This window comes from Apis laboriosa, unplaced genomic scaffold (genome assembly GCF_014066325.1).
Source record: "Apis laboriosa isolate Shangri-la unplaced genomic scaffold, ASM1406632v1 scaffold47_cov149, whole genome shotgun sequence".
In the NCBI taxonomy this organism is placed as follows: domain Eukaryota; kingdom Metazoa; phylum Arthropoda; class Insecta; order Hymenoptera; family Apidae; genus Apis; species Apis laboriosa.
Window position 1 is genome coordinate 1,856,545 of NW_025223437.1, and position 19,989 is coordinate 1,876,533.

The following is a 19,989-nucleotide window of genomic DNA, read 5'->3' on the forward strand; positions in this document are numbered from 1 at the left end:
TTCTCGAAACGTCGATGCTCGCATTGACACGCCTTGCTAGATTTTTTTAAGACTTTAATAACAAATAATCGTGAAAATAATTTTACATGATGAAGATTTTTCGATGAAATTAAAAATTATCTTTGATTGTCTTCGAAATGATAAGCGATAAAGTTTTTGGTAATTTTTTCTTTAATTTAAACCTGCTTTCAAAGAAATTTTCACGAATATTATGGTATACATGATCCACTAGATTTTTTAACATTTTGACAATAATTTTTAAATTAAAAATAATTTTTTCAATTACTGTCTTTTTTTCAAAACAATTTTTTACATCAAAACAATTTTCTTCAAATTTTTTAATTAATAATATATTACATATAAATTCTTCCTCTTTCAATATTATTTATTTAATTTTACAGTACTGTCAATTGAGACGTGAAATTAAATTTGTTCAGGATTTAAATTTTGACAATATCAACATCGTCTATTTAATTCATAATACTCAAACTTAAATACATATCAAACCTAAAACCTAAAATCGATCAATGCTGGCCACTGAAGAACAAATTAGTTAAAACTTCGAACAAAATCACTCTAAGTAATCTTTCTTTTCAAAACTCTCGAACGATTTATTCGTAGCTTAATCTTACAACTTCGCGCTTCTCTCAATTAATTCGAATGTGAACACTTTCGTTCCAAAACCTTTCCAAATTTCCCATTCCTTTGAAAATTTCGCCCTCCCTTCATTCATTTTCACCCTCAGAAGGATCGCCAAAGATGCGCCAAACGCGATTCGCAGGAGGCGGAAATGGAAGGAGGAGGGGGATAGGAAAAATGACACGGTCGCTTTGCCGTGGGTGAGGACGATGGGTGTCTCGCTGGTGGTGGTGGTGGTGGTGGTGGTGATATTTCCCGATTTAAAGTAACGAGCGAAAACTCGTATCAAGGTATCGAATTTCCATGAAGGAGCAGCCCCCCCGATCCGCCTCCGGGAGGGGGGCCTCCCTCCTCCCCTCGCCCGCCATTATTCGCGCGGCCGATAACGAAAATCTATTTTCGCCTCTTCCGCGAGGAGACGTGCGAAACCAACCAACCAACCCTTTCTCCATCCTCCACCCGTTTCTGTCCCCGTTCGTGCGTATCTCACGTACACCCCCTCCCCCCTCCTCCTCTCCTCCTCCTTCGATTTTCACCACCACGACTCATCCAACGCGCGTATCATCGAGCATTTCGCAAGCGTTCCTTCTCTTTATTCCGCTCGGCGAGCGTACGCTCGAAATTCTCGTTAGCGATAACCGCCGACCGAATTCTATTTGCAATCATCGGCTGTGACGAGCCGCGTCTCCCTTATCGAGTTCCTTCCACCGCCAAGTTTCCTTGGAAGAGTTCCTTGGAAACGCCACGGGAACTGTATCCGTACCTTTTTGACGAGGTGGATATCCCCTCCCCTCTCCTTCTTTCTCGTGTATACGTACACCTGTAAATTCGAGCGTAAATTCGGGCGCGTGTTCCCTGGGAAATTGGATACGAGAGGGAACGATTTTATCGGGGGAGGGAGGGAGGGAGGGAGGGAGGGAGGGGGATCTCGTTCGGGATGAGGGTACGTAGGTTGAATGGGAATTGGAGGGGGGAAGATTTTTTTTTTCAAGGTTTGGAAGGGAGGCAGGTGTAATTTAATTTTTTCAAAGTTTGGAAAATATCTCTTTGGTATAAATGTAGAAATATATCGTTTTGGAGAAATTTAATTTTATTTTTAAAAGATTCTTCTTCTGGTCTGGTAGGGAAAATGAGGTTGTCTGTGTAAAGAATTTATTAGAGATATTGATATATATATATATATAAAAGTAACTACAGAAGAGTTGTTATATAACTGAATTGGTTAACAATTCTTGATTCAGTTGCGTAATACGAATACACTCGTTCGAAGAATGTTTGATACGAGTTTTATTTATATATTTTTATTTTCTGTACACATTTAATTGGTGCGCGAAAAATTAAAGGGAAACGTAGAAAAATTATGATTCTTTTATCGTATAAACAAATTATTTAATCTTCCTCGTACTTTTCCATAAAGAAACTCATTATGAAAACACTGCTTGATGCTTTTTTTAAATCCTGTAACTAAAATTCATCCCGCGTTAGATAAAAAAAACTTCGTAATTTATAAACCGTGTAAACTTGAAAAATCTAGATAAAATCTATTAAAGGAACGACTGAGTGACTTTATTATATTCTCTTTCCAATGTAAATCAACATAAATATCCCATAAATATATCTTTAATAATTAAAATTGAATTTTTTACGATTTTGTAAGCAAAGCTTTCTTCTTTTTAAACTCCCTTAAATTAACCAGTTTATTAATAAATAATATCAACTCCTTTTCTAATTTTTCTAATCATCATCTTTCCTTCATCATACCATTTTACCATTTTACGCTAGAAAAATCATACGCGATCATATCAAAGATCATTGATTACTTTTTCGAGCAAAAATAATGGACACACTTCGCTAATCGATAATTTTTCCAAACAGGCAACATTTGGCGAACAACTTTACCGACACTCCACGAAGACTCTCAGAATCCGAGGTTGTTGACTGACCTAGCGCAACCAACCCTCCGTCCCTCCATTCCTCCGCCCTCCCCTCAACCCTCAACAGTGTAAAACTTGGCTGATCGGGATTGAATTTAGGCTTTTCGCTCGGGATCGGGGCAACTTTAAAGCCGCTGTGCAACGGATCCCTCCCGAACTTGTTCCATCAAGTTGTCGGCCTCATGAAAGGTGAATCACGTGACTCGAAAGTCGCTACACGCAGCGAAAGAGTTTTTCCCTCCGCGGAGAAGTCGCGAGGGGAACTGACTTTCGCGGATTGTCGTTTCTGATATATGACGAGGGCGAAACTTTGTCCTTTGGCCCCCTGGTTTACGAAAGATTTCATTATGCATGTGGAGAGAGAGAGAGGGAGAGAGAGAAAGAGAGAGCCTCCACCCCTTCTGCAATTTCACTTCGCAAACACTGGTAAATCTCGAATGGAATATTCGATGGGTCCTAGACGACTGAATTTCATTTTTCCTTAATGGAGCCCTCCCTGTACCAAGGTATTTGCATGGTTAAACGGGTATCGATGAGAGTTTGTCGCCAGAAATTCCCCATTGTCTTCCGGGGGACGGAGGAAGAATGGAGGATTTCGTTAGGTTGGCGGATGTGAAATGTCGATAATCAATAATCGGTTTGAGCAATAAGGAACGAAGGAGAAGAAGAAGATGTAAATTTGGGAAATGAGATAAATTTTTATTTTATTAATATATTCTACGTTTAATAATAATTTCTTTTTTTTATAGATAATAACGTATCGATGAGCTCGTTTTAATGTTATTAAAATAATCGTCGATCGGTCGAAAGTAACGTTAGACACGTAAGATCAGATCAAAGAAAGTTTCGACGCTGATGCTCGTATGACGAGGTCGTAACCCCATCGTTTACCGATTTGTTGAATAATGTAACGATATTAAATCCATTAAATATCCACCAATCTTTCTCTGCTTATTAAAATTTATTTTAAACAGCGGAAGCCAACAGAAGAACACGATATACTTTTTATTTACATTCTCCATTGTTCCTTCTCTCTCTCTTTTCTTAACATATCGGCGTTCCATGATCACGAAAAACCCTAGGAGAAACGAAATCCTGACGAGTTAGATTTTTTACAATCCTATACGACAATCGTATCGAGTCGAGAAATTTAGAAAAAAGAAAGAAGAAAGGGGAAGAAGAAAGGAGACAAATATTCACGCGGGCAAAGTCGATGGCACGTTTCACCAACTATCGAAATATCCACGCAGTTTTCGCCGCCGCTGCGATGTTCCATCATGCTGCGATTTCGGCCCCAAAAGTTTCTGCGGATTTCCACGGACACCCTCGCCCCTCTTTTGTTATCCCATCCTCCCTTCATTCGAAACTGGAACGCTCGAGGCATCGATTAAACCGCGATTATTCAAACGCGAAAAGTTGGCTGGAAATTTATTTAAATCGGCCGCGATAAATTACCGCCACGTTCTCGGCCTCTCTCGTTGTTCATACACGGACGATTTTCATTATCGCTGCTGTTGCCCCCGCTTTATTCTCGTTCCCGATTACAGGTGGTGGATTTAGGGATTTCGGGTATCAAGTTGTCGTGGAAATGGCGTTCGCTATCACTGCTTCCGTCCTTGTTTCCCTTGTGAACGTTCTTACGGTTGGATGAATCGTCGCGTTTTGGATTTTCGTCGTGGACTCGATGTTTCGTGCACCGTTAGATCGTTGGAAAGAAATTGTCTGAGATTATCAACGACAGAAGGTAAATGGAAAATGGAAGCGTGAAGCGTGATAATTAACTCGATCCTCGTTTTCTATTTTTATTTGGCGATATGAATTCATTGTATTTTCTAAATGTGGGATCAAATGTCTGTTCAACGACGAACGTTATTATCATCGGCAAGGGGATTAATTTGTAACGGCGAAATCACGAAAAGTTTCGTGATGTAAACGTGATAATGCAACAAATACGAAGAAATTGCACGTGATTTTGTTTCTTCACGGTGTATGCTCAGCGTTACGTGATGTTTCCTCTTCCACGGAAGATTAGTTGATCTTATGCTAACGATTGTTTGCGGTGCAAAATTCGAGCTCGTGTGATTACCTATGAAATTTGACCTTGTGTTTGGACGATATAATAAGTGATGGTATTTTATTAAAATTAAATTGAACGTTCTAGAAGATAATATAAAAGTTAATTATAATATTTTAAAATATTCAAATTTAAATACTCTTTCGTGGATAATTGCAATCATCGGGATATTTTTTCACTCTCGATATAAAAATTATCTGTCTTCACCGACTCGTGATCTCCATATTAAAAAAAAAAAAAAAAATAGCAAATTTAAATTATCCATTCCATTCGAAAATTTAAACTAATTTATACTTTCCTATCATGTATAAAGAGTTTACGTAAAATTCTATTCTCTGAAACTATTCTATCTTTCCATTCTATCGTCCAAACGCTTACAATTGATCTATCATCCCACACGTACACATCGGAATAAATTGAAAACCGTTGCAAAGGGTCCTCGGTGTCCTAATTCCCCATCACGTTTGCCGCTATGTGCGCGCCTTGTATCTTCCACGTCCATCCAACCGTCCAATAAACTTCCATCAAACGAGCGCGCCGCCCAGTCGAAACATCGCGACATCGCATTCATCGGGTGTACGAAAGTTGCATACGTGGCCCGCATCGACGTGGGAGGGGAGGGGAGGGGAGGGGAGGCATTGTCGAGGCGGCGAAAATAGGATCGTCCCATTTGCAGATTGAGTTTCACTCGAGAGGTGGAGGGCTCGCCACCCCTGCGCGGGATCGAACCGGATGTGTACAAGTCACATCCCCTCTGTAACCGGCGGCAAGGGTGCGCGAGATAAGGTGATACGGTATTATAAATGTATAAGCCGTCATCCGCTTTTTCATTCCGATTTATCGTGGTTAGGGGCGGACATTGAAGAAAGTGTGATCCTCGGACGATTTGGAACGTCAAAAATTCGGCTATCTAACGAAGGGGAGGGAAAAGGAGAAAGATGCTCGAAGATCCTTCGATTCTCGAGGAAAGAAGAAATTGTTATTCGTTAAATTGTATCTTCGATTATTTCTTTTGAGTTATTCCGTTTCTGTTTGAATCTTTTTTGTTCGTTTTGTCAATGAAAATTTCTTTGTTCCTTTGATATCATTGTCATTCGTGAATATTATAATTGATATTGTCCTGCTGGAAGAATTATTATTCGTGCTATTTAAATCAGTAATATTATAATCATATAATATTAAAATATTCGATTTTAAGACACTCATTCATTTTTCTCGACGATGCAATTTAATAAATATTATTCTTGGTGCGTTATTCACGATGTCACAACTTAATATCCATCGCACTTTTATTCTCAATCCTCTCAAGAGAGATAATGGTATCATCGTCTTGGGAATTTATTTCAGAATAAATCCTCCCTTCCCTTTTTGCTTCGTCTTGAAATGCTTGGTTGATAAGTCCAACCGGATATCACGATGATTGACGCCTCGCGAATTCTCAAGACGATCTCAGACACGGAAAAGAGAGGGAACGAGGATAAAGGGAGAATCGGTACACTGTATTTATCGATACAAACTCCGTATCGAGATCCACGGATCTCCGTTTCGAAATAGAAGCACGGAATCGATCCGTGCCGTTCAATCGAGCAACGCTGTCATTCGATGCCGTAAGATTTAATATCGACAATTTTATTCTAGCTTCTTTCGTTCTCTGTTCTTCCAGCTCCCCGATCTCCACGCGTGTGCACGCATACGAAGCGTTTCGAAGAAAGTTTGCTACGAATCTTTGTAAAGAGGAAACAGTAGTTGTCAGTTCGACGAAAAAAATTCGATATAAACATGCGATCGCACAAATATCGCACAGTACAGTTATTGACGAAAAAATTTCGACAAATATTGGTTTTGTTTCGCATAAAGAATTTAAAATTGAGAGACGGATTTTCATAAAGTGTAGTAATCATTGACGGAGAAATTTCAATGGTGTATTCGATTCAAATATCACGTCATAGTTATCGATAAAAAAATTTCCATAAATATTAATTTCGATGTTTCGACATATTTTTCGTTATTGTGAAGCTTGGAATTTGCGTTGGAACAAGTAAATAAAGTGAAAAATAAAACGAGTCCGTCTTCGTCACACTTCCATCTCTCCATACTTCCATATTCTCGTTTTTAACTCTGTAATTAATTATTTATAACTTGACGAATAACCGATATTTTTTACATACATATTCCTTTTGAATTGTTAGAATCAACTCTTCAAAAATGCCCCACTCGCGATATTTCGCATAATTATTATTGATTTCGATAACACTTCGATTCGTCAATTGAATTTAAATATAACGTTATTTATTTAAGGCAATGATTCTTCGTGAAAAATTCGTCGAATGCTTTCTTCTGGACGCTTGCTCGACTTATCTATTCCTTTCGAATTGGTTAATTCATTTTTTTTAATTGATTCCTTTCGAATGAATCCGAATGAACTAAATTGTTGTTCAAAGCTCGAAAAATCGATTCGATATTCCAAACAATCATCTAAGTCACCTATATTGGACTAGAAACCCAAGAAACAATTTTTCTCAAGGCATGAACAATTTCCTAATGTCACACGAGACGTCTACAAATTCCTGTGCAATATATTTTCCAGATTTCTTCTCGGGCTTAGCACTGTCCTTGGACCCTTAACGCGCTTTTTCATATCCAAAAACGAAACATAGAGACTTTTACGATTGACTATACGTCACGTGACCACGCACGACCTCGTACGAAAGAAAGAAAGAAAGAGAAAAAAAAAGGAAGAAAGAAAGAAAGCGACCAGAATCGCAGCTGAAATTTTCACGGATCATTTGGCTGATGGCATATTCGACACTGGAATTCCCAGCATATTCGATAATGCTTCTCGCAAGCTTTGCAATCCCGTAAATCGACAGCGCTGGTTATACAGAATGAGAAAAAAAAGAAATGGGATCAAAACTTTTTATAATATTCACGAGCTGGCAAAAAATATCAACACACGACCTGTAATTATACGAAGTAAAATCTATTTTTGTCATTCGATGTCGTAAATGATTCGGACGAATGTTAGCTCAAGATTCTGTCAACACAATTATTATTGATATTATTAATATTACTTAATATTAACAGAGATCACGCAAATTTTGAGTGTTTATTTAATATCGAATATGGAAAGAGTTGTTCTTCCATCAATTCACATCTGTTTATCATTCGAACGTGCATTTTGTGTTTTTATTTTTTGTTTCTACGAATTTATATTAATATTAATAACAATTGTGAAACATTTGACCAAATATTCTCCTCATCTCTCCGATCAATCCCCCCTCCGTTTATATTCGTCGATAATAAAAATCAATTTTCGAATTGCAGATTGCGTATGAGAACATTTTTTGACGGAGCCTTTAAAAAAGTCTTTTTCTTTAACATCGACACACCGCTTTCTCTATAAATCCGTATCTTCGAGCAACCCTTTCCTGAAGAGGTGATAGCCCATCGAAAAATGGTGGAACGGCCGAGCGAACTGCGAAGACTCGTTGACCTGCGAAACAAGTAGCGAGATTGGAAAAGTTAGGGTATCTCTTTCATAGGGGGACGATTTAGTTTTGTTTCTCGCGAGAAACGTGGCGGTGTCGGGGCCGCTTCGAGATAGGGTGAAACTCGTGTCTCGAGAAAAGGTTGGAATTATTCGTTCCCTCGGATGGAGGATGGAGAGAAGCAACACGTGGCGCTTGGAGCGCTTCTTTGGCTGTTCAACCGCGTGTAAGGTAAATTGAGTGGTTGGTTTTGTAGGATTTTTTTTTTTTTTTTTTTTTTTTTTACAGACTTAAGAAAAAGGAGTAATAATAACGGCGAAGAATGCGGAAGGATCTAGCTTTTATGATTATACCGAGGATATCAATTTTGCGAAGGTTTAATTTTATTTTTATTTCTACGATGGCGAATGTAAATAATTATCAGTGTTGACAGTGTTGATGAATTATATCGTATGATAGATAATTTTAAGGAAATATATTTTAACAGAGAGAAATTTGAATGATTAAAAAATAAAACGACAGTCTCGTCCAACAATATAATGTCACGGGAGTGGCTGTTAAAGGGTTAAGAGGGAACAATTCAACCGTACTTGACTCTGCATATTGTCAGAAGTATTGTTGGAAGCAATTGTATGTATATCGCGAAACGAATTATCAGAAAATAATTGTCGATCGGTTGATGGAAAAGTGGCGTGATTATTGTGGATAACAGTTGCGTTTCGAAAACGCAAACCCTATGGTATTTTATCCAGGGATTTGCATATAAATATACATATCGTTATTTGTTCCACCCAAAGGAATTATTATGGAAGTCACGGGGATGTAATCAGTTCCAGGAACAGTTAAATGGAACTCTGATCTGTTAATACCTGTTCGAAACTTTGAAACTGGAGCCTGTTATTATAAAATATTCACTACTTCAACCCGGAACCTGTTACAAGAACTCGATAATGCGAACGTTAATTTATCGCTCGCAACGAAACAATGGGAAATCCTTTAGCGTTATTTGCTCCACACAGTGGGATACAACTATCGAGAAATCATTCGCCGTGTGTTAAGCTGAAAATCCGGGAGAAGTGGGGAAATATTTGTAATTTCGATCGACAAAACTCCCATTAAAAGATTAAATTACCTCCTCGCGAATTTCCATCTTTCGACGTTTCCATTTCCAGCCCTCTTTCAATACAAAAAAATATTGTTGTAATATACTCAAAGTTTTTAATATCGTTTAAATATTTCTCAATATTCATCTGAACGCACATTCCTCGTCCATAAAACTTTCCATAGCTTTGCCCTCCTTCGCTGTACATTTTTGTCAACATTGTTTACTTTCGCACAATCTTCAACATCGTATACAGCAATTTTCATTTGTGCCAGCACTGACTTCAACATTACTCGTTAGCATTATACACAGTTTTGCTCTTAGCATTATTTATAGCTGTACTCTCAGCATTGTCCATGGCACTTTCCACAGCTTTGCTGATAGTTCCCTCTATATCGCCTATAACTTTGTCCTCGATATTGCGAATATAGCATTATCTATAGCTTTGCTCTTAGCATTTGCTCGTATCACTTTGTTCTTAGCATTGCCCGTAACTTCGTTTTCAGCACTATTCACACAGTTCTATTCTTAGCCGTCTGTCCACAGCTTTGTTCTCCTCACAGGTTCCTGTGAACAAAAGATAGCGGATGAATAGAGGCGAAATTAAAATTTCACCGTGTCACAGTGTTCACAAACGATCATAATCGAATATTCTGAACCATTGTCATACATACATTTTCAAATGTTGAAAAAAGGAAATTCCATTGCACCGTTTTATAACAGTATATGTTAACGTATATCTCCACATAATTTCAGCGTATATATTCCCGACATTCCACACCTTGTTAGCCCGAAACGCATATTTTTCACCAGTCACACGCGCGACTGTTCGTCTTCCCAAATGCACCGCGTAACGTAATAGTCGGTCGTTTCGCGTCTAATTAGGGAGAACGTTAGCTTCGTTCCTTCATTCTCGTTCCATTCGAGCGTTTCACGAGTGGATTATTTGTCAAAATTTTCGTATTATGAAAAAATTGGATTGTTTAAAATCTGCTTAATTCTATCTTAAATTTCTTTTCTCCTCTTGTATTTATTTATAATTTCCTCAATATCAAAATGGTAAAAAAATATTAATCCGAATTTCAACAATCTCTTCCCTCGAAGAAAACTTAAATTCGAAAACCAACGCTCGTGATATGCTCCAATGCTTCAAAATAACATTTTAAAGGAAACGAAATACAATTAGAAAAATACGAGAGATTGACGATAATATTTTCAACGGGTAAAATTTAATTACATTTCTCCATACGTATCATCATCGATCCGGCAAAGACACAGAGGCGAAAGATGAAAGGGCACGTACCAGGGGCAGATAATAAAAGGAGTCGAGTGGTTTCTCGAACGTGGCTCGAATATCTGCCTCTCTTCTCGTGGGACTAACTCGTGGAAAGTGACCAAACCGTAAATTCTTTTCACTTGCACACCCCGCGTATTGATATTGATTTACGACGAGGTTGGAGGGGGGAGGGGCGAGGGGTGGCTCGATGGAATATTTGTAATTCGGTTAGCGCTTCGCTACGTATATGATTTTGCTACGACGTTGCCTCGTTCATTATTCGCTCGATGCGAAACGAGAGTGGAGGGAGAGGGGTAAAGTTCAATCCCCCTTACCTGAATAGGAAAAATTCATCGGGCATCCATTTCCTTGGTGGAAACAAGTTGAATAATGGAGGCTAATTTTTTTCTCAAAGCCGCGAATGGCGAATCTCGCGCGGAAATAGAATTTCCGTCTTCTTGAAATTAACGGGATTCCCCGATCAAATATTTACCCATCGATGAAAATCTGGCTCGAATGTATCAGGGAAGGGGGGAATAAATTGTGCACGTTTGATCGATAGAGAACGATATATCCGATTAATTAAATTTAATAATAATAGATGATCGATTAGAAGATGAAGAAATAATTATTTAACGACAGAGACTTTAATAATAGGAAAATCAAATATTGGATATTTTCAAAATTTCTATCTCGTTTCGCGTCTTAATCTTCATTTCGTTACTTAATCGTCAACCAGAGATTCGATTTATAAATATTGCAAAATTCTTTTTTAATAGCGAATCCTTCCCAGAAATTTATTATCCCTGCATCGATATCAAAAATTCCAACAGCAATACCCGGATATCTCCTCGTAGAAGAATTATAACACGTGCACTTGTATTAATATTTTAATCCGAAAAACTGTTCGAAAGTGCTTTCGTTATCTTCGTAGTCAACGTGCATCGAAAAAAAGAAAAAAAAAGAAAGGAATAATACAAGAGATGGTGCGGAGAAAACAATTCCAATCTTCAGTTTTCGACCACTTTCGATGACGGTCCATTTTCGAATGAACAAACGTATCCCCAATTGCGGTGACTATGGCTGTAAAGGTGATTAGCAATGCTAATGCACCTTTCGACTGATGAGGCAGGGTAAAATGCCTCTCTGGTCCGCCAACCTTCCACTCGGCCGCATTTCTCAGCCGAGGCTACTTTCGAGCGGCCCATAAGCCTCCCCCTCCCTCTTCCCTCTCCTATCTCTCTCTCTCTCTCGGTCGGTTGGTTACCCGCCATCCGTAAATTTTCCCCCGACTATTGGCTTCCTATTACGATCCAACTCCCTATTTTCCAAGAAATTAGAATTCTCCCTATAGGAGGAACTCGTCGTAAAACAGGCACCGGGCTAATACTAATTACGCGTGAACCTGAATTATTTTCGATCCGCCGAATTTCGTAAATGCATCCTGACGGGGCGTTTAGAATCTTCTATTCGTTATTATTGATTATTTGTTCAGGAATTTTTTATCTGGGACGATTTGAAGGATACGTTCGCTCTTGAAACGTATCCCAATCGTTCAGAAGGATTTTTGAGATGGAGAGAAATGAGTTGTGTAACCTAATCGCACACAGTTTAAGATTAACTTAAAGATTTAAGGTAGATGGTTCGTTGTTCTAAATTTGGACGAGTAATAATTGCGTTCTTTGTTGGCTTAATTTATTCTGATTTTAGGGAATTTGAGATTGAATTGAAATTTGCAAAACATCGTTACTTTTAGAATATTTGGTCACGTTGACCATGCTAATTTAATTTCTTAAGGGACTGGCATGTGAGAGACTCGCATGATGCACGCACGTTGCTCAGCTCGTGACTGTTTATTATACTATACGTATATGTACATTAATTTACATATATATGGTTAACTCTTACTTTGTAAACGGAACCATTCGTGTTTGCATTTCTTCTTTTTTTAAATTTTAGATTCTAATCTCAATAAACGACCTCACTATAAGATTGATGAATACACTTCTTCCACCTTCAATAATTAAAAAAGAATGACTCGTTTGGTCGGAAGAAAGAAAGTGGATAAAAAGGAAAGAAAGAATTTTTCGACTACTTTCTTTAATTTCACGGATCATTTAAGGGGTTAAACGAAAGAAACTGTAATAACACGCCCCTTCCCCTCCTCCTATCGCGCTACTTACCTGTTTGTCGGTCCATGATCCGATTACGTAAACGCGAAGGAAAACTCACCCTTCTTGGGAGGCGATTACAATTTCCATTGAAAACGTTACGTTTAACGTTCTCCCCTCGCGAGACTTGTAAACCACTTAGGCGAGGATTCAAAGTAATTGACGAGGAGGGCGTAATTTTGAACGAAGAAGGAAATTTCGTGAACGGGCACAGCTCCATTTTTCCTCCGATCGAATCGCGATTTATGATCTCGAATTTAATAATATTAGCGAGTAACCCTCGAGTCGAGGGTTCATAATGCTGCAATTAATTAATTATGCCGGTGGCCTTATTGAGAAGATAAGGTGGATTTTTGAATTTATGAAGAATGGTGAACAACGACTCGCGATATTACATTTCTGATTAAAAAGGGAAAATATTTATATATATATATATTTATGCGCGGATTACATTTTGTATCGTTTTGTGAATATTCTGTGCTGCGATTCCTTCGATATCTGTACGAAGTAAAATAGTGTGCGATACTATAATACTTGTTATTTCGCAGGGCTGTAAAATATTGTTGCACAGACGTTATAAATCAAGAGAGCTAAGTTTATGAACCATTTCGAGATGTAGTTGCAAAGTTAGAGACACTATATAACGCTTATCAACATCTTAGAATATTGTTACATATCTTTGCCACGCGATACCGTGATATCCGACAATATTTCACCATCAACCATTAAATTTCCAAGAAAGGAAAAAAAAGAGAGAGAGAAGAAAAACGTGACTATTATTCAGAGAGCTGTTGATCTCGCTGATTTCAATGATTTTGATATATATATATATGTATCAAGAGAGCGATTAAAACAAGCTTTTTATTTAACAATGTTTTCTTTTTCTGATTTAATTAACTATTCTTGAACTTATCTAATCTACTCTAAAGAAGAATTATAATATCCAATTTCATCTGCCATCAAAAAGAAAAAATCCCACAATTTAAGAAAACGTTATCACCAAAAAAAAAAAAAAAAGAAAAAAGAAAAAGAAGGAAAGAAGAAGAGAAAATTGACGCATCTCTCTCGATCCCTACGATCTCCAACGATTCGCCGAGAAGCGAAAAAAATCCCACGATTTAAGAATCCCACGTTGTCAGCAAAAGTAGAAGAAAAAGAAGAAGAAGAAGAAGAAGAAGAAGAAAACCAAGAAAAAAAAAAAAAAGAAATTTCGCACGAATATCGGTGGCTAGACGCTATCATCGTCGAAATTTTCAACGCTCTCCGCACGGTTGGTTAATTTCCTTGCCCGCGTAATTAGCCCGCAGGAACGACAGATAATTAGCGACCTCGAGGCGATCGTGGAATCAGCCACGGGGAGGAGGGGGAGGGGGAAGAGTGGGAGGATAACTTTATTCGTACGAAATCCTGGCGGAGAATTTGCTGGCCGTGCTACGTTGTGCAGGATGAGCGGAAGGCGGGAGGGGAGGGGCGAAGCCAGGACATTGTTAACAGCATTGCTGCCTAATTAACCGCAAACGCTTTCAGTGGGTTTCGCCTGGCCTATTGTTTACATGCGGGCACGCCGCCTCTATGATAGTCCTCGACGACCGTACCAGCTGAAATATTTCCATGGAGATTCTCCGGCCGCTTTGTGCGCCGCCCCCTATCTGGATCGGAACGCCGGAAGTAACGTCCACTCGTGGACGTTATTCCGCGATTTTCCATACGACATGGTATACACGGTCGCTCTGGATGGATGGATGGATGGATATTTTCCAGGGATGGAAATCTTCGAAGATATTTTTTCTTTCCTTCCTTCGTTTCTTTTTTGCCTCGAGAGAGGATTGTTATTGAGACACGCGGGGGGAATTGGATGAAACGAGTGAATGCGAAACGAGTGAATTTGGTGAAAGGGGGATGTAGATTAGGATTTGATTGGTTTCGAAGAGAAATTTTATTATTGTATTATACAAGGTTTACACAAGTGTTGAACGATGGGCTTTCGAAATTGTTTGAAGTTTTTATTCGCGAAATGTATTTGCGCAATGGGAGAATGTCGATCATCGATTGAAGAGATGTTGCAGTTTATAAAAGTCAAGAATCGAAGTTTGAAGTAGATTTCGTAAATAAAATATTTCAAGAAAAAAAAAAAATGTAACGTTTCTAATTGATATTCCGCAAAAAGTTTTTCACTCTGTGAAATGGTAAACTATATTAATCTCTTAAACAATTATGTCGAGAATTTTTATATATTATTTTCGGAGTGATATATTATAATAAGAATACGAGGTTAATATATTAATATAATATAATAATATAATAAAGGATAAAAGGTTTAATAATGTTCGAATATAATAATAAAATAATGTTATGCACTTTCAGTAATGAACCGTGACACTCGAAAGGTTAAATGATAAATTTAATTTTTTAATACGATGTTTTATACTACGAGAGTACCGCATATATAATATAAAACTCTGCTCGAAATATAATAGAAAAAAAATTCGACGATGATACTTGTAAAAACATGGTATATAGAATTCTCGATTCGACACGAGATGAAATACAAAGTGACACCATTCTACAAATTGCAATCAAGCCGATACGTAACACGAATCGCATTGTCATCAAAACAATCCAAATTATCCGTTTTGACACAGACGACCTGCCAAACAACGTTCCGCTATCCACCACGACAAATCGCAACGAAATAACAGATTAATTACCACCGGTACCCGGTTGCTCTCGTATCGAAACAAAGTATCGTGGTCTGTCAGAAACACGGCCACACATTGGGTCAGCTTTCATTAATTTTAATTGATAGAAAAGTCTGTGCAGTGTATAGAAGAAAAAGTTGGAGCTCACCTATAAAATGTAAGGTTTCGTTTCGAATTAATCTGTTAACGAGGTTTGAAAATCAAGAAAATTATATCATAGTCGATGAAAGTTTAATGTTTAATTACCATTGAATTGTGAGTGGTAATAAACTATTCGTGTGTAAAGTATGATTTTTCAATCTTCAAATGATGAACATTTTGTTATTTTTATTTTATAAATAGCGAGAAAAGTAAATTCATCTCGTATAAATATAAATAAATTATTTTTTAATGTAAAATTGAACGAATGAAATAATCAAACTAACCTTTTTTCTTTTCGAATTTCAGCAAACGTACAACATTCTTTTTCCAAAATAATTAAAGAAACCACGTTAAATAACAAAATAACAAATTTAGAAGGCACAGAAAAATTTCAACAAATTTCAAACAATTTTGTATTCAATGTTACATAATCCATTCCATTGACAAATGATTTATTACTCTCGGACGCAGGTATTATCTTTCAAACACATTTTATCTCGATTACCCAAATCAACCCCTCCAATATTCTTTCAAAAGCTCGTTGCGCATAACAAAATTTCAATTTTCAAATTTCAATTTTCAATCCAATACTACCAATAGCATAATCTAATTCCATTGACAAACGATTTGTTATTTCCAGGTGCGGATATAATTATCCTTCAAATAAATTTTATCTCGACGGAATCAACTCCCCCGAGAAATATTCTTTCAAAATCGCTCGGTTGGGCGCGTGATAAATAGAGCTTAAAAATGAAACTCCATCCAGCTAACAATTCGTATCACGCGAAGAATCCCCGCCCTGTACATAATGCGATCTTGTTATCGGCCCTTGCCCACTATTTTTAGCCGCGAGCATGGAAAATCGGCCGCGATGTCTGCTCACCAGGCAGTGGATAAAGCGTATGGATCGGGGCCACGTTCTTCCCCGGTTCTCGTTGAATTAAAAACTCGTTTCGCGCTACGAAATTATAGGTCACGTGACCATCGTCGATCTGTCCACGGACACGGAAAGAATATATCGGAATTCTACATTCCCTTGCGCTGGAAATTTATTCAGAGGTTTCGTTTCGATCGCGAGAATTATAGGGTTAGGTGGAACGAGATGAAGGGGATACGTTGCATCGTTTGCGTGTGAATGACACAAGTGTGAATAGTGGATGGAGATACCGTGAATTAGAGAATTTTAAGCAATTTCAATATGTTGTTTGTATCGATGGAATTTTAATCAGTTTTTTCTAAGGTATGTATTAGGAATTCATTTAATTAGCAAGGAGTTCGTGTTAGAGAATTCCACGATATATTTGTTTGGAATAATAATATATTGGAAAGCGATTTCGCAAATAAGATGGTGTGATAATTGCTCGATAATTAAGTTTTTAATTTTTTGATTACGTATTCGTAAGTAAGTAAGTAATTATACTTATGTAACGTGTTCTATCTCTTATAGTGGATTTTAGATAAATTCGTGAAATAAGGCGATAACAATTATAGTTAGTAATAAAATAGAATTCGGGGATAATTCTCCAATGAAAAAGGTTCTTCGCAATAATTTAAGTGAACGCGAACACACGTTCATTCTCAGTTTCCCCATTCCTCCCTTATTTCTTTCACTCAAACAACTTCTCTAGGTCAAGTACACGTCATATATATTCATTTCTTGTTATCCTCAAACACTTTTCACTCGCTTCTCGCAAAATCCTAACATTTTGTACAACTTTGTACACACTTTGTACAAAAAACTAAAAAACTTACTTGACCCGTGAGAAAAAAATAGCTCTTCGATGGTAATCCTAACACTTCTTTGTTGTATCGCTTCGTCCGTGAAAAAAAAACAGGAAATATCATCAGACAAAACATCAGAACACAATTCGCGTTACTTACTCACTCAAATGTTCCTCTGAGAGAGTTGAAGAGAAAAAAAGGAAAAAAAAAAAAAAAAAAAAGAAAATTCAAAAAAATCGAATGCATCGAATTCCATTGAAACTCACGCAGATACGAAGGTTAAACCCTAACAATAGCAATAGCAACATCGACGAAGTGGCCTGGAATGGGAATTGCTTTGTCGTTGTTCTCGACGACGACGTGGTACACATGTAAATGGGTCAGAAACGTGCGCCGATGATTAAACGCCGATTGCTCTCGCACACTGTACCACTCTATCCATCCTCTCTCCCTTTCACACCCCTCTTCCTTCCTCTCATTCTGTGCGCCTCTCGATATCAACGTTGAAAGCCATTATCGGATGCACGGATCGATATATATAAATATAAATGATTATAAATAACTCGAAATCGATAGTGGGAAGAAAGAAAAAAAAGAAATCTCGGGTTAAACGGGAGAATCGATTTTCTCGTCATTAATTTATACACATTTGTGCACTGCGGGAGACGAAGAAACAGGGAAGACAGAGAGCAGAAATCGGTCATTAATTATTCCTCAACTCGTATCGAAATATCTAGGGAATGGAAATATGTATGTTTTTAGAAAGAAAATTAGCATTTACACTCTTTAATATTTTTGAAATTATAATAGGATAATATGTTCCAATGTAGAATTCTTATAATTTCTGGTATTAATTATTAATCGAAACATTGAAAAAAAATTTTCTATTCTTTGTTAATCCTTTCTAAAGATTAACGTAATATGTAGTGAGAGTAATTTTTGTAATTGGATTGAATCGTTGTTAGATAGAAAGATACAAAAAATATATATATATATAAAATAAGTTTTTGCATCTTTAGATAATTAGAATTAAATAATAAAAAGAATAATGACTATTATATATATTATAAGATATTTTAAAATATTAGTTAACTGAATACATCAAATTTATACCGATTTGCCACGAATATGAATCTTCGATGCATATTGCTTGCACAATTGGCCATTATCGAAATTGTAGAATTTCATTAATTTGAGAAATCGAGAAATGTACGTATAATAGGATATATAATATATTATTCCATTTAGAGACTTCGATCCAGGATTATTAAATATTTATATTATTAGACTATATCTCTAATAGATATACAAATAGAAAAAAATAACATATCATGCATAATTAGATACTAACTCTAAAATTTAAAACCATATTCTACTTTAATATCGCGTTCACAAGAAAAAGTATATTTCTTATTCATTGGAACAAAAAGAAACAACACACACACACACACATATATATATATACTTATCAAAGGAAACACGATAAAAGATATTTTCTGCTTTTTCGTGTGCTAGAGAATAGCCCCTGATTCCCACGTATAGAATATGCTACTGCACGAGAATATTCCCACTTTAAGGGTCGTAATAATTCTGCTCGTAATTCCCCAGGCTGAGACAAGACAAGGGCGGCGGTGCCTGGTGCCCGAAAAATATGGTCACGAAGGAAGGAAAGGAGTATCTTGAGGTGAATTTGCACAGCCCGCGTATGCTGACTTCGACCAGGACCCAGGGCAGGTTCGGGAACGGGCACGGGGTCGAGTACACCGAAGAGTACTTCGTCGAATATTGGCGGCCGGGGTTCAACAAGTGGGTGCGATGGAGAAATCGACGTGGCATGGAGGTACGTGTATATATATATACACACACACACATGTATATCTTCGATGCCTATCGATTCCAAACCGATTACCTATTCCACTTTTTCCTTCTTTTCTTTCGACCTCGACCTTCTGACCTTTCGAATATCTTTTTTTTTTTTTTCAAGAATACGGTTGTATTCGGAACAGAAATGCGAATGGAATTTTTTCGAGTAAGATTTGGAACAGAACCTTTTCTTTCGATCTTGCGCAATTTCTGAAAATTGAAGATAGAATTTTTTTTTTTATTTCAATTTCGATTTTGTGATCTAGACTCTCGTCTAGAAGCGTGATCCCAAGTATTTTAAATTATGAAAATTATTATTAATTTAAAAATGTAAATTTATTTGATGCACGAGTTCGTTTATTTAAAAGATTCGAGGAAATATAGGGAAAAAAGTTGGGATTGACCGAGCTTCATTGAATGGAGAGAAGAAAGTGGTAATGGATCGTCTATAGTCAGACATCCCTCTACCGTTAATACGGACGTTATATATTCCTGCAACTTTTAATACATCGTGGAAGTTATTCTAAGGAAGAGAGAAAGAGAGAAAGAGAGAGAGAGAGAGAAAAAAAATTATTCAGGTCAACTTCGAAACTATGGTCAAACTTTATAAGCACTATTACTTAAAATTTGTTTAATGCTTTTCGCCTAACTCTTTTAGAAGTGATTAAAGGCACTACGTGAGCGGTGGTTTTTCATAAGCTTTACCAAGAAATCGTGTTAATCGTAAGTGTGTCAGAAAGTTATAACAAAATCATAGGAAAGTACTTACTACTTTTCCACATTCGCGGGAATCTATATATTATATCTCGAAGCTAGAGAAATTCATCGCAGAAATTGCATTGTTAAAAGTTTCAAAAAAAAAAAAAAAAAAAAAAAAAAA

The 19,989-nt window shown here is 37.1% G+C and overlaps 1 protein-coding gene across 1 annotated transcript in view; it reads left to right on the forward strand.

Moving 5' to 3' along the window:
* The window catches only part of LOC122716581 (discoidin domain-containing receptor 2), a 116,975-nt gene that overhangs the window by 18,612 nt on the left and 78,374 nt on the right, over window positions 1–19,989 (forward strand). Inside the window, exon 3 of the mRNA XM_043939807.1 lies at window positions 18,855–19,086. Within this exon, the coding sequence (XP_043795742.1) occupies window positions 18,855–19,086 (232 nt within the window). The remainder of the gene's footprint in view (window positions 1–18,854; window positions 19,087–19,989) is intronic.